Raw genomic sequence first — 16,565 nt, 5'->3', positions numbered from 1 at the left:
TTATTTATAAGTTTGAATATTATTAATTAATTTTGATAATAAATAGATAATTAGAAGAATATTATAAATCTACGTGTTCCCCCACTCTAATCGGATTCTCCGTCCCCATACCCGCCCCGGGAGCGTGATGGGGACGACGGACATCCCACGATCCGCCACGTTCACGTTCCTGCCGTGAATCCATTTAAACGACTCGGGTGCACACGGACATCCCAAAGAAATCCGATACTCGGTGTTTAAGCGTCCGATGTGCGTACATCCGAGAAAAACCCGACCCATTTGTATTGTGCTTGGTACTCCGCGAAGCATCCTATGTCCCTCCCGTCCCCACGCCATCCCATCCTTCAAGAATTGGGAGTTGGAAGAACGCCTGGTAAAAAGGAATAAAAGCGAGTCGCGTAAGGCCAGCGTTGACAGCGGACCAAACCACCCCCCACCACCGTCTCTGTCGGTGCCGTTCCTTCCCCCTTTCCGCCTCCTCCTCCTCCTCCTCCGATTCGCGAACCGAACCTCCAAGAAAACCATCGGATTGTTGCAAGACCATCAAGATCGTCCCCCTATTTCTCTCCCATCATCAGATCTGAGCCAAGAAAGAAAGGGGGAAGGGGAGCGGTAAGGGTAGGAAAATGTCTTTGAACATGAAGACGCTGACGCAGGCGCTGGCGAAGGCCGGGGCGGTGATCGAGAAGACGGTTCAGACGACGGTGCAGGAGGTGACGGGGCCGAGGCCGCTTCAGGACTACGACCTTCTTGATCAGGCCGGCTCCGGCGGCCCCGGCCTCGCCTGGCGCCTCTTCGCAGCCCGCCCTCGCGCCTCCGCCCCCTCCACCCATTACCCCCTGGTCACCGTCTGGGTCCTCGACAAGCGTGCCCTCGCCGAGGCCCGCGTCCGCGCCGGCGTTTCCAAGGCCGCCGAGGACGCCTTCCTCGATCTCGTCCGCGCCGATGCCGCCCGCCTCGTCCGCATCCGCCATCCCGGCGTCCTCCACGTTGTCCAGGCCCTAGACGAGAGCAAGAACGCCATCGCCATGGTCACTGAGCCCGTCTTTGCCTCCGTCGCCAACGCCCTCGGTCACCTCGACAACGTGCCCCGCGTCCCAAAGGAACTCAACGGCATGGTACTTGCTTTTCAACTGTTAATTGTTCTTATCGATGTTTTGACTAGATCTGGAGACGATCTGCATGTTAGATCCATGTGATCGTCGTTCAGATGGCATTGATGACTTTATTTGAGGCTGATCTGTTAGGCCGTTGCGATGAATTCTTGATCCGTCTGCCGAACTAGTCCTTTTAGGGTAATGAATACAACTGAATCTCCTTTCAGGGGATAATTGCGATGTTGCCTCCTGATGTAGGGCCTAAATAGACTAGATGCTTCTCTTGATACCCATATTTTATTTTCTGATATGTAGTTCTAAGTAACCTTGTGGTTTTCCTTTGGATTAGATATCTTCTTTTCCTTCCATGTGGAAGCATGTGATTTTGTTTATTTGTTTGCTGGTAGCAAGTTCTAGATTGCAATATCATTGTCATTACATGTAGGCTGATCAGTTTCTGATACATGGTTGAGAAGATTTCAATTGGCAAGCCTTGTCGTCTAAACCACACTGCATTTGTTATTGAGTGCTATTGCAAACTTCTTTCTTCTTTTACTGACGCTTTTCCAACTAAATAGCAGATAAAAAGAGTCAAATTTGATAATATAACAAACTGGAGCTGACTAAAACGTCCTTAAAATACTTTACTAGTTGTTTTGTTAACATAAGTTGGTGAACTAGTATTCAAGTAGAACTTAGCGCACCTCAGCAGGTCTGCCAGCCTTTGTAATTCCTTGACTTTTTTTGCTTATGCTTAAACTTCCTTTTCTTGTAGATCTTTTTTTTTTCTACTATAGTTCATTTTTGAGGATAGATATAGACATGTGAAATCTACCATTCATTAGTTTTTAGCAAGGATTCATTTGCTCTTGGCCATCACCATCATACAATGATAGATTGAGGTTTTTGTTGAAACCTTGAGAAGTTTGGCTCGAGTTTGTGGGAGCACTTACCAGTTTTCACTCTTGTTATTTGGCATACGCTGTTACCTTCTGAGTTGGCTTGTACCTAAGGAAGGTAAGGGTTGCCATGATTCTAAAACTTTAGTTGAATATTAGTCATGCTTTTGCAACAGGTACTATTCTATATACAAGGTAATCTTTGTCTTTAGATTATTACTGTAGAAGTACAGGATTGTTTATTTATCTAGACACCTTTCTCTTGGATGTTACTTTTTGCTCCTATAGTGCTTAACACATGCCATTCTTATTTAATTTTCACATGGAAAAGTTGGTTGTTATTGTTCTTTCAGGGTTGTTATTGGTCACATGAACTGCAAACTTGTAATGGTTTATCGTGAAATAGTATATTATCTAAGTTCTCTACTTTTTCATTTTTGGTTAGGAAATGGAATTGTTAGAGATCAAACATGGGATGCTTCAAATTGCAGAAGGCAATATTGTTGAAAAAGATCAATAATGCTTTTATACTAGGTCTTTTGTGGCTTTTGTTGATCACATGAACTTCAAATTTCTAGTGGTTCAGAGTGAAACAAAAGTATGAATCTCCATAATTGTTGGGTCATCTAAGCTCTCTACTTTTCCATTTTTGGTTAGGAAATGGGATTGTTAGAGGTCAAACATGGGATGCTCCAGATTGCAGAAACCCTGGATTTTCTCCACAACCAAGCCCGTCTCGTTCATCGATCAATATCTCCTGAGGTTGTATTTATTGTCCATAACCCTTTCTGATTCCTTTTCTTCACAATATGTATATGTAGACATTATGTTCTTTCTTATTTTTATGCATTAGGGATTCTCTATTCTTGCATGCTTGTTGGGGTCATCATGGCCTGCTATATTGTCTTGTATATTTAATCGCCTTGTTCTGTTGTTATCTTGCCGATGTGTCTCATCCATTTTTTATTTTCTTAATACTATGTTCAAATAGTTTCTGTGTATTGCAGTGGGGCGAGCTGAATCCTAAAAAAAAGACCTATCATTTTAACAAATATAGAAAGAACAATGTCATTCAGGTCCGTGTTGGACCATGAAATCTATCTCAGACTTATTCAAAAAATCCTAGTAGAACATCCAGGAAAAAAAGGGCTTGAAGTAGGATATTTTAGTATGAACTCATATAATATAAATAAACTTAAGTATTAAGTCATATAATAGAAACGGAAAAGCAACACTCATGTTTCTTTTGAATGATGTAGCTTTGACTGTCATACTTCCATATAAAGGGAAGTCTAAACAGTAGGTCTCCAAAGTGAATTGTAATACATATGTAATAATAGATGGCTCTGGAGGTACTGGATTTGACGATTAGGATGTTGGTATTGGAGATTTGGAGGTCTCAACGTTTAAGCCTAAGATTGGCATGGCTGGTTGGATAAACTAGGTTCACATTCTATATGTTAAATATCAAAGACTTTTCCTTTGATTATCATTCTCCATATCTTAGGTAGCTGCCTCATCACAAATGTTCTATGTGCCTTACAAAGTTTAGAATTCTGTTGTATAAATGTCTTGCAAAGTTTAGAGACTTTTTCCTCTAAATATTTATTTGTCACTTTAGTGTTGTAGTTGGACCCTAGAACCGAAGGAAGATAATGAACTATCCGCACAAACATCAAATAATTAAAAGAGGTTGGAGAAAGCAAAAGCAACATTTTTGATCTGGTTGTCAGGTTTTTGTTTATGTGTATTACTTTGTTTTAGTTGTGTTCCTGTTTAATTGGGAAAATTGAATATGTGGATTTACTTGTTTTAGGTTACTGTTCAGTTGAGACAATTGAGAATTTATCACTTTATTTTGAGAACCAGTTTGCTGCTATTGAGGATTGGAAAAGTTAAGGAGCTTAAGTAATAGTTTGATTGACTAGTACAAAAAATTGAGATTAGAAAGATGGCTGATGAATGGAAGGAGAGTTTTTATTATCAATTTCTGAGAATAAGGATGATATTTAAAACTATTTTTTATTATATAATATTCAGGATTATGATCCATGGCAAGTAAGTTGAATAATCGTGGGAAAGAGTAATTGAAAGTTGAATAAGATGCAAAACAAATTTAGATCAATTTATTTTTATGCGTAGAAGAGCAATAACGAAAGTTATTTATATTATTATATATCAAGACAATTAGTAAAGAATTATAGAGAAAAGAAGAAAGATGTGTATACAATTTTTATTATTTTTAAAAGGCTTATGTTAGAGTTCCAAAAAACTTATTATGAATTAAAAAAAGATATATTCACTAATTATATTGATGCTATAATATATATGTATGATAGTGTAGTCACTAATTTTCAAAATATATAGTGTCTAGGAACTTTCCTATTAGTATCGGAGCACATCAAGGATCCACGTGAAGTCTTTACCTTTTCATATTTGTAATAAATGAACATACTATATATAGTATAGATCTCTTGATGTATTTTATTTGCTAACGATATTATTTTAGATAATGAGAGTTTACATATTATTAATTCTAGAATTGAGTTATGGAAACAAACATTGAAAACTAATTGTTTTAAATTAAGTAGGACTAAGTCGGAATCTATGAGATGCAATTTTAATGCTAATAGGAATACATTTGAGGACTTGAGGATATACTTAAGTTGGATGGAGAAGAAATTTCATTAACAAAATATTTTGGATTTCTTGGATCAATTATTCAACAAGATAGAAAGATCAATGAAGATTGTAAAAGGTGGAGAGAAGCTTTAGAAGTCTTATGTGATCACTAGATATCTTTTATATTAAAAGAAAAATTCTATAAGATAATTTATCAATAATGCCTTATGGACCTTAGTGTTGGGTAGCTAAGAAACATTGTCACAGAGATGAGAATGCTAAGGTGGATGTGTAGATCCATCAGGAAATAGGAAGTCTTTTCGTTCATAAAGATATGAAAAAATACTTTCATTTGTGAGTTATTAGGTGCAGATTCTGTAGAAGATAAAATGAGAGAATAATTTAAGATTGTATAAATAAGTGCTAAAGAAAGATATACATGTTGTATGTAGAAAATGTGAAATAGTTACTCTCAACAGTACGAGCAGAGGTAGAGGGAGACATAAAAAATACTTGATTAGAAATTATAAATAAATAATTAAATACTTTTAATTTAATTAAAAATATTATTTTTTGGTTATTTTTTAGTGATGATAAAAGATCTATACCCAAATAATTGAGATATTGTGACTTAATTATTGTGTATGTGATAATTGGTTATAGTCATCTTAGTGGTATTGGGTGGTCAATATTCAGCTGGATTTACTGTTTCTGTGAAGTTATGATCTGATTCGTTTCTTCAACAAAAGAGGTTTATGACCAAAATATCTACTTTTCTATTTCACAAAGCATTAAACAACAGTAAATGATTGATGCCATATTGCCTATAATTTATTTTAAAGTTAACAGTTTTTAGATGTAGAGGAGATAACCTAAGTCACATCACTTTCCCATTATGTTTCTCATTTTAATAACTGGAATGTAATTGGCATACTTTAGAGACATTAATTGTAAACTTTTCTGACCTTACTGCCCATCAGGCGCAGAAGGTTAACACAAACCCGATGCATTCACTGTTTTGTTGAGATCAGGTATTTGACCCAAATAACGGTTGGCCTTGCCTGCACCTAGATTGACTAAAGCAGGTTGTTGTTTTGGGCCAGTGATGTACAAGTTTAAAGGTTCCAGTTTTTTTGGAAACTTTCTCTTAGCTTCTATGTTATTATTTGGTTTTCACATCTCTTTGCACTTGCAGGTCAGTTTCTTCTCCCAATATAACCCTGCACTACAGTGAAGCTGTAATTTGATCGTTGATGCTCTATATTTTGTATATATATTATTGTTTGAAAATCCTTGTTTCAGTTTGGCTTCAGATAATTGTAGTGTTTACTTCTTGTTTTTAGTTTAGTAAATGTCTAATTTCATGGTTGTGTAGTCTATAGATAGTTTTGTCAGATACTCATCTGATTTTGCTGTTTCAGTCTGTCTTTATTACGTTGAGTGGAGCTTGGAAGCTTGGAGGGTTTGGTTTTGCAATCTCTCTTGACCAGGCTACAGGTGGTTCCGCACAGCCATTTCACTATTCGGTTAGTTTTCAATTGTTTTGAAAATATATGCCCTCTCCTTATCTTTGTTTATTTTTTTATTCCTTAGCACATTGAAGATTCTTTTATTAGATTTACAAGTGGCATTACAGATGAGCCAAAACTAGAGGGTCATAATATCATGACCTATCATTTATCTGTAGCCTTTTTATTATTGTTGATCAGGTTTATACTTAGAAAGTTCAACTCAAACTTGTTAACTGTAATTGTTAAAAAATTAATTTTCCATGCCTGTTCTGGTGAGAGTTTCTTTTGACGGTTCGATGAATTAATTGGTATATGCAGGAGTATGATGTTGAGGATTCTGTCTTACCCCTCCAGCCTTCTCTGAACTATACTGCACCAGAATTGGTTCGCAACAAGACAACCACATCAGGATCTTCTTGTGACATGTTTAGTTTTGGTTGTCTTGCCTACCATTTGATTGCTCGCAAGCCTCTTTTGGACTGTCATAACAATGTTAAGATGGTAAGACTTACAAAACAGTTTCTTTGTATGCTTTATCAGTTTACAATGATGACATTCATAAAATTTTATCTTCCTGTTATTGTTGTTTAATGGTATACTAAAGTTTATTTGCTTTATTTTGTTTGTTCGGTTTTAGACCTTATAAATAAAGCTCTCGATAACTGTTCTGAGTGTTGGAAATCACATATATATGGTTTTTTATTAAGCTGCCTGCATATAAAAGGAGAAATATTTGGTTATATGGATCTGTAATCTGATTGCTGAAAAGAACTGTTAGATCACATCTGCCATAATCTACTCTTGGTTTCATTTGGGTCTATAAATTGCAAACTAAATTGATTCCATATGGCCCGCAGAGTAGTTCTGTTGTTAATCTTGATTTGTCTGTTATTGTTTGCTTCAAGGACGGATGCTGTGATTCTATACTAAATCATAGTGTCTAGCATATATGCTTTGGATATGTATTAGGGGAACCATAGACCATTTTTTCTAGATGTGTGAGTTTCAACTGCATATGCCTTTATGTCAAGTATTCTATGGAATTTCTTAGTTCTTGGGTGTGTGTCATGGTCAACCTTGTGGTGAAACTGGCACCTTTATGGCCTTTTTAATAGCTGATAGTTGGATAATTGATTTTCACATTAGTAACGACCTTTTGAATAATACAAATTTCTGTATTTTTTTTATTATTTTTCCTGGATTAGTTGATTTAATTGTTTATTGATGCAGTACATGAATAGCTTGACATATTTAACAAGTGAAACCTTCTCGGTTATTCCGTCTGAGTTGATTATTGACTTGCGAAGGATGTTATCCATGGATGAGACCTCTAGGCCCAGTGCAACGGAATTCACAGGTAAAGAATTATGCCCAGTAATAATAAGACTAATATGTCATCATTGATATAATCTTCACTGAATTTATGTTGATTTGATTTTTCAACGGAACTTCTTACTAGTATGTCAAGGTTGCCCACGCATGAACGTAACTGCTTTTCCAGACCAGCTAACTCAACTGTTTAACAATCTATTACTATTTTTAAGCACTAAAAAGGATTTATCTAAAGTGTTCTACAGAAATGAGATAATTTTTGAATCATTAGTGTTTACTCACTTTCCCTCTATTACTTTTTTGTGTGCCATGTCTTCGTTTGTTGGAACAGACTATAGTTCAAATGACTGGAACAGTAACTTTTTGTTTAATTAATTTCTGGCATGTAGACTTGTGCATAGATGAACAAGCTCAAAATTATTTGCTAGTTACTTGCTAATAATTTTTTTTCGTCATGAAGTTAGTTCAGATTCTGTTACTGGAACTAGTGTTATTCAACTTCTTGAGTAGGTTGCTGGTCTATGTCCATTTATAAAAACAGTTTTACACCATTACCTGGCACTTTATCATTTGTGATTGGGTGCTTTGGAGAGGATGCTTAATCAGGTATGTTAAATTTTAACCAGTTATTGTAATCGGCTTATTTCGTCTGAATCTTTCTAATGACAAAAAAGTCACATTATTAGGTCGATATACTGTGAGTTCAGAATGTATAACAGATCAGATTGAATTGAACTTCCCGAGTGTATAATTCAAGTGTCTTGAAATATGTTCATCTCTAGAACCAATCAGTTGCATCTCAGTTGTCATGATTCTGAGACACCTCTATGGTTATCATGATTCGACCAATAAGGTCTAAAAACATATTGTAAGCGGTTTTATCTACTTTTAGGATTAGCTTATGTGCACATCGTTTGCTAAACTTGGATGCTATTTAGGTACATGGTATCAGCATCTTCAGTGAAGCTTGGATTCTGTTTAACTACATGATATCAGTGTCTTAATGATGTCATTCTGGTCATGCAGGATCATCCTTTTTCCGTGATGATACCCGGTTGCGTGCTCTTCGTTTCCTTGATCATATGCTTGTATGGCTTTCTTTTTAAAGTTTGATTTGATATGCATATATTAGAGTGTGAGAGTGAATTTATATAGGTTCCAACAATGTTGTTTTATCTATTTTCAGGAAAGGGATAATATGCAGAAGTCTGAGTTTCTAAAAGCTCTATCCGATATGTGGAAAGATTTTGATTCTCGTGTCTTGCGGTTTAAGGTCTGAACCACAATTTTCTCTTTTTGTTTAAACTGTTTATTTTTTGTTGATTTTTCTCTTTTACTTATTGTTTCAACCTCTCCTTTTTTTTCCATATGTGGGTGCATTTATATTTTTTCTAAGACCTTCGGATACATGTACATAGAGTGAGCTGTATTAATGCTAGGTAGAAGAAACTTTGTGGGTTCTTTTGGTGCCTGCTTATGGTAACTGTATTTTTTTTTCTTGGAAAGCACCCTGTTAGTGCTGATAATAATTGACCACAAATTTGCAGTTTTTGGTCTATCAGGTGAAAGTTAAATAGGGTCGTTAATAAACAAACAAAAAAGGGTTGCTAATGCACTTATGTTGAAAAAGGTGCCTTGCTAGTATTTGGAAGGATAGAAGACAAATGACAAAATAGCATAGAGATGAACTTAGGATATTCAGCTTTGACATGGTGTTTATCTATTGCCCGATGCAGTTCATATTAAAATCTTAAGCTGATAGATGAGTCTAACATTATTCATCTATGTCCCGATAATTTTGTTGTAGATCTCTTCAATCTTAATGGTGTGTGCTGTTTTCCATATTAAATATTTATCAAGATACTTATTCAGGTTGGTATGCATAGAGGCTTATTGACACTCAACATACATTTGTCCCCATTCTTGATCAGAATATCCCTTGATACTTCTGCTCTAGAAGTCATAGATCAGAATTTTTTTCTTCACAAGTCCAATACACCATTGTGCATATTTTACAAAGGTAGTCGGCTATGCTATTTGTTTCTCTTGTGAATAGTTTTTGACATTTTAGGCCAGATTGTTTGTGTATGCTGAAGTATATATCATATTAGTTAATTTTTTAATCTTGTTCAAATCGTGAACCTACTTGATGGTTTGCATCTTTGGCTAAAATGAAAGTCCAACCTAAGCTTCATATTGTGGTTTAAATTAATTGTTATACCCTTTTCCAATGTAAACTAATTTTTTGGGGGCAAGTAATGCTCATTAAATTTTATTCACAACTTTTCTCTGGGGATAAACCGGCAATGAAGTTCGATCAATATTTGTCTACAAGAAAATGATAAAAAGGATGAAACTCTTCTGAAATGTTGTTGTTCTATCCCTTTTGTATTAGTATCTTTTGTGTATCATGATGAATAAGAAACCTGTGTGAAAAGCACCATAAATAATGTTAAGTTTAGATACTACCCTAGCATGAATATGTTCCAAGTTCACTAGCTACTGCTAAATATTTTATCAGTAATCTGAGAATCCATTATCTGGCCGTCAATATTCAGATCATGGAAAGCCCTTTCTTTCAGACTCTGCATTCCACCTTTTTTGTTTCATGTAATCTGAGCATCTGCCCTTATTTGTTCTCTGTATAGTAGAATGACCTTAATTATTGTTGAAACTTGAAATTTCTAGTTAGAGATATCTGTTACATTGACTATGGTCTGTGTTTTGTTTTGGCTTACAGGTTCTTCCACCCCTTTGTGCTGAGCTGCGGAATATGGTTATGCAACCCATGATTCTTCCTATGGTTCTTACAATAGCTGAGTCTCAGGTAAATTATGCAAAGTTTGTTTCCTCCTTTTTTCCCTTGGTTCTTGATGGGTTCAAGTCTTACTGAACAAAGTGTGCTTTAGTATTGATACTTGGCTATTTTATTTAGTTGAGTACCCAATTCAAGACAGTCCTTTCAGTAAGTGTAATTTTAATAGCACAACAAAAGTAGAATTGAGAGTATAATTACAATAGGTGAACAAGAAGTCTCTAGAAATTTTATAGAAACATTAAAAGTAGATCATGCTTTTAGTTTGAATATTATAGTAGACTAAATAGAGTTCAGTGGCAGGTAAAGATCTACGTAGAGAACCTGGACCCCAAATAATTGGGACATTACAGCTTGTTGTTGTGACTGTGAGAGCTGATTCATCATCTAGTACTGTCACTTGTCAAATATTTATTGCCTCCTTGTTATGTTCATTCAATCATTTGATCTTCTTATGCAGCCATTTTGAAATGTGAGAACCAATTATGATCTTTGTTTTGGGATGATATTCTTTTGCATCCATTTCTTTCTTCAACAATGTCATAGAAAGGATCTTGTTGAACTTGAATCTTGGCTGTACAGCTTTTTTTTTTGAGAAATGCGTGCATATGGCACTGACATCCTTGTCAACTACAATGTGGATTTTAAGCTGATCGAAACTCACCAACTGGTATGTTTTGTAGGATAAAAATGACTTTGAGCTTTCAACTTTACCTGCATTGATACCAGTTCTAAGTTCTGCATCAGGCGAAACACTACTTCTACTTGTGAAGCATGCAGATCTTATCATCCACAAGGTGATTTAGTTTCTCATGCTTGAATTGATAATTTCCTACTTTGCATGTCTTACCTGTAGTTCTGCTTATTGTACTTTAAGATACAAACATGACAGAATCCACTCTTCTGTTTCTGATAATCAACTTGTGTTTTTGTTAGGAACTTAAAAAGTTTACTGTAAATAATTATTGCTTGCGCTCATGGATTTTTTTTCCTATCCATCTTAGATTAAGAGCATGATTTGACACAAAGTCGTGCTGTCAGTATTGTTCTGCATCACATGCTATGCTTAATACTGCATGGCACATGGGGGTGTAGGTTCATAGCACGTGATCTTATCTTTCTCAGAATTGTTTATTTTTGAATAAAACTTGCATTTTTCAAGTGACTTCTTAAATGGAACTGCATGATTTGAACTTGGGAATAGCATATTTAGGGTTTACTTGAGAATTCTTTCTGGACATTTTTTCCATGTATCAAAATGGTAAAAGTACACCATACGAGAGTGATCAATATCAAGATTGATTGTCCGATTAAATCATCATCCAAGCATTTCTCAAACCCTATTGTGTGGGATCTGTTGTAGAGCATTATACAGTATATATAAAGCTCCATGTAAGATTTGTCAAAGGTCATTTGATCCACTGTAGAGTTGCGTAAATTTCTGATGATCACCTTGACACTTTAAACTACTATAAATTAGGCAGATTTAGAAATATAAGACATGAACAGAAGCTAGCACCCATCTTTTAACAAGATCAGTATATGTAAGCAAGCAATATTTTTTTGCAGTAGTCTGTGCTTCTATAGATTGTAATTCATGAGACATTATTTTAATAATCAAACTGTTTTAGTAATCAGAATTCAGATAACAATTTTTAGATAATTCAAATGCTATATACTTTTATTAGACTGTGCAATACTGCAGGTAAGTTGCTGGTTCTCCAGAAACATGCTTTTTATGCTACTTTTGTTGCTCATGTTAAGCAGTCCTTTTTTTCCCACATCACTCTGTTATAATGCATTTTTTTTAAATGTGGAATCCACTTCTTTAGGCAAGCCAAGATGACTTGATATCCCATGTTCTTCCCTTGTTTGTTCGAGCTTATGACGATACTGATCCGCGTATACAAGAAGAGGTTTTGCGAAGAACTGTTCCCTTAGCAAGGCAACTTGACATGCAGGTAAGGATCATAATCTTTTGCATGTATGAATAACATGTTTATTGACATTTCTAGTATGATGATTTTTGAGTGCATGATCTTTGAGATGTATATGAAAGTTAATGCTATCTTGTAGTAACCATCATTTGGCAGATTCTCTTAACAAGCATATAACTTTCTGTAGTTAAGTGTGTGTAAGTAAAGTACGTTGGTGAAAACAAAACATCCAATTAAGTAACTCATACAATTTTTTTAGTCCTTAGCTCTTAGTGCTAGAAGCTGCTTGAGCTACTGCTCAGGTCAACCTGAACATAGCTCAAACTCAACTTTAAATTTGGTCAGGGTTGGGTGTGTGGTTTGCCATTTCGTATTGGGCTTGGGACTAGAAACCTTGTCTCTGCTGAAACTAAGGGTTCAAGTTCATGTGTTAAGTCTGAGCAACTGGGCTTAATCAATTTGACATGAGTTCTTTGATACATATGTACCATGTAGTATAGATATGTTAGTTTCCCCCTTCCCACATCAACTTTGCATCAACCTATCAACTGGTTTTTCAGACTTTTTTTTTCTTTTTGCATGTGTCCGCTTATTGCTGTCCTTCACCAACAACAATAGTTAATTCTCTTTGTTGGTGATGCCGATTGCTATTACCACCGTAGCTCTCACGGGGTCGTTGGAATCTATAGACTGTAGGCCTGTGTGTGTGTTGCCCCTTTTTTTTTATCTTCATCAATTACTGTGAAACATGGCTGTCAGAGACCTCATTTGGTGATCCCAAAGGGCTATCCATCTTTGCTAATTTTTCAAACCTATGATGACTGAAGCCAATCAAACATCATTTTTGCTTTTCTCTGTTTCTCTTTTTTTATCCTTCTCCACTTACATCTGCCACCCATGGTAACTATGGACCTGTTCTTTTCCTCCTCTCTTTTCTTTGAAGGAGACAATCTGGCTTGAATTTGCCAAAATTGGCTAACTGTGACAACTCAATCAATTCTAGCTGATTCTAACCATTTAAAGAGGACAGTCCGAAGACATGAGGTTGGCAACAATGTAGGCTCTGGATCTTGTAATGAAAATTTGAAAATCAATTACAATTAGATTAACCTTGACTGGTACTAATATGGATCGAGTATATCATAATGTAATCGGCTGATATGATGAGAGTGCTTTAGGTACTCTTTCATTTCCAAGTTATTGTATTCATTGACATTTTGAACGATGACCCCTATATTTACTCATATCTGTTTCCTTGTTGTCTGTTGGATATCTTATATCATGATCATTCTCCACTTTTAACTTATATTGCAATAATTAACTTACTGATTCACTAACTTTTCTTTTGTAGCTAGTGAACCAAGCCATGGTACCTCGTGTTCATGGATTGGCTCTGAAGACTACAGTTGCTGCGGTAAGTAGAGTTTATTTGTGCTTGACATTTTTCCTTTATGGGAGCATATTTTGTAGGAGTCATAACCAAAGTTTAGTGAGTAGTAGCCTTACTCCAGTGTGCACATTGAACTGACTTGAGTATAACCAAAGTTTAGTGATAGATGAAATTCAGATGTGTGCAACCGGTACTGGCTAGATATATCATATACTTACATGAGTGACTAAAACTGAAATTATGTTCAGCCTTGTTTTTCTGTGTATTCATGTTGCCTTCATTATTTCTATTGACAGGTGAGAGTAAATGCCCTGCGTTGCTTAGGAGATTTGGTTTCAGCACTTGATAAACCTTCGATTTTGGACATTTTGCAAACGCTTCAACGGTGTACTGCTGTGGACCGCTCAGCACCCACTCTTATGTGCACACTGGGAGTGGCAAATTCTATTTATAAACAAGTAACTAAGCTGCACCCAATCTCTTGGATTACTATACTTTTTTCGTTAATGCTATTTTCTCAGCTGACATTGAATTTAATCTTTTATTTACTTCAAACGTTTTATGTTCTTTTTTCCAAGCTAAACAATCCAGGTCTTGATTCAGTTTTCCTTTATTATTCAGCATGGCATAGAATTTGCTACTGAGCATGTGCTTCCCCTGCTTTTCCCACTGCTTACTGCCCAGCAACTGAACGTTCAGCAATTTGCCAAGTACATGCTCTTTGTTAAGGATATTCTAAGGTACTGTAGATACTGATGCATCCGTTTGTTTTAATATGTATGAAAGCAATTGAAATAGGTTGTCTTTTTGTGCAGAAAGATAGAAGAGAAACGGGGTGTCACTGTGTCTGACTCTGGTACTCCTGAAGTTAAAGTTTCATCTGCATCAACCAATGGTCTTCATTCTGAACCATTACCAAAATCAGTTGCACAAAACTCATATACAAAGAGCAGAGCCTCATGGGATGAAGATTGGGGTCCAACAGTGAAGAAGACCGCCAATGCTTCACAACCTTTGGAGACCAACCTTCAACCTGAAGAATCACTATCGATTTCACAGCAAGCAACAGCGAATGCTATCCCTCTGCAGTCTGTTGCTGCCGCACCTACACACCAAACGCCCACCACGTGCACACCTGTTGACATTGAATGGCCTCCTTCAAATTCATACTCTGAGTTTGGTGCACAGTTGAATGTCAATGAGAAGCAGAACTCCACAGATGTTTCTAATAGTGCTTTTGATGATTTGGATCCTTTTGCCAATTGGCCACCAAAGCCAAGTAATTCTGCAAGCAGCTTAGGGTCTGTAACTGTACCAACTCAGAGTCATGGAATATCAGGATCTGGCATGAGCAGCATAGGATTTTCTAGCAACAGCACCTCTATTGGACAATCAAATCCACACAAGGGGAGCTTGATCTCTAATGTGAACAATCCGAGGGGTTTGCCCATGAATAGCCAAACTTCTGGTCAGGTGAATCGTGCATCTGCATCAGTTATTGGAAATTCAGTCTCAGCATTGGAAACAAGTCATTCCAACTCTCACAGTCATGCTTTCAAGGCAACTGACATCGGGTCCATATTTGCGTCAGTGCACAATGGGCAGCCGACACCTAGAATTGCCCCACCTCCTGCTACTGCCATTGGAAGAGGACGTGGAAGGAACCAAGGGAATGCTAGAGTATCAAAAGCATCACGGTCGTCTAGTCACGGGCAAGGATCATCGGAGCAACCTCCATTATTGGATTTGCTATAATAGAACACACTTGTTTCTCTCTCTCATGTTGAAAATTGAGTACTATCAGCTCTACCAGAGGTTATTCCTTGGGGACAGCAGGCGACAAAGATCCTTGAATTTGGTTGCTGGTTCTGCTGTGTGAGTTTTAGTGGGAAGTCAATGCTCATGGAAACAATCTGTCCATACATGTATCATATTCTTTGACAATCGCTCCAACCACTTTGCCATTAATTTGACACAAGAAAATAAGTCCATGATAGAGCATTGAGTTGAGCTGTGGTGAACCTTTTTTGCCTTTTAAAAAGGTGATGGTAGATCAAAAAGAGGTGTGTGTGTTTATCAGTATATATATAATAATGTTTTTTTATTAGAGAATATGGATGGTAACAGATTGAAGGTTACCCCATGTGCCTTCTCTACGGTCGGAGCTTGTGGGTTTCAGAATATTTTGAATGATTTTTCATGTCTTGGTTACTGCCGTCTGCTTTTAATGGAATGAAATGAGATTTTTTTTCATGTTACATGGAATTCGGAGCTCCTGCATACGGGATTAACTCCAGATATTTTTCTGATGCCTAAATCATTCGGGTTATAACCTGCAGACTCACAAGTGTGTGGGTTACTTTCAATTGTTGTGCTATGCGGTTGGAAGACATCAAGCAAGCTCGAGAAAATAGCAATCAAATAATAATAAGGTTTTTATTGGCTCGCGTGCCAGCAAATAATAATCGCTGGCCCAATTGAGTAAGATGATGAAAATAAGGATAATATTGTGAAATTGTAATTTATCGAGAGATTGGATGGAGTGTTGGACAGCAACGTGGATCACGTTGAACATTGCAAATTCTACATCATACGAAATACAATGACATCTGCGTCAAGGATTTGTGCTCGATTCTTCGCAGTTCATGTCATCCGTATCGAATTTATCGATTTCAGCCCTACGCAGTCTACTTGGATCGAGTTACTTGAATATTTGGTGCAACAACCCGAGTCAAAAACACCACCATCACGGCTACGACGCTACCGGATGGGGAGGGGGTAGACTTCCAGCTCTTCAAAGTCACTCGACTTCGGTAACACGGAGTCGAAGCCTGGTCCTCTACTCTATCAACACAACAACCGCCCCTCCCCCCCCCCCGCCCACACTTGGAACGCGTGGCCACAGTCCTCGCGCCCTTCAGCCACGTCCTGGTACCGGTAAAGACGATGGAAGAGGCGGTTC

At 36.9% G+C, this 16,565-nt stretch overlaps 1 protein-coding gene across 1 annotated transcript; it reads left to right on the top strand.

The window, feature by feature from the left end:
* Positions 1 to 340: 340 nt before the first annotated feature.
* On the top strand, positions 341 to 15,613 carry LOC135631564 (SCY1-like protein 2 A). The gene is made up of 14 exons (XM_065139299.1): positions 341 to 1,118; positions 2,654 to 2,758; positions 6,040 to 6,144; positions 6,448 to 6,630; positions 7,360 to 7,486; positions 8,488 to 8,549; positions 8,648 to 8,734; positions 10,202 to 10,288; positions 10,960 to 11,073; positions 12,109 to 12,237; positions 13,565 to 13,627; positions 13,900 to 14,061; positions 14,225 to 14,343; positions 14,419 to 15,613. The coding sequence occupies exons 1-14, from the start codon at positions 627 to 629 to the stop codon at positions 15,356 to 15,358; spliced, it is 2,775 nt and encodes a 924-aa protein (XP_064995371.1). The 5' UTR covers positions 341 to 626; the 3' UTR covers positions 15,359 to 15,613.
* Positions 15,614 to 16,565: the final 952 nt, after the last annotated feature.

This window comes from Musa acuminata, chromosome BXJ1-3 (genome assembly GCF_036884655.1).
Source record: "Musa acuminata AAA Group cultivar baxijiao chromosome BXJ1-3, Cavendish_Baxijiao_AAA, whole genome shotgun sequence".
Lineage (NCBI taxonomy): Eukaryota > Viridiplantae > Streptophyta > Magnoliopsida > Zingiberales > Musaceae > Musa > Musa acuminata.
This window is presented reverse-complemented; position numbering and strand designations above follow the sequence as displayed.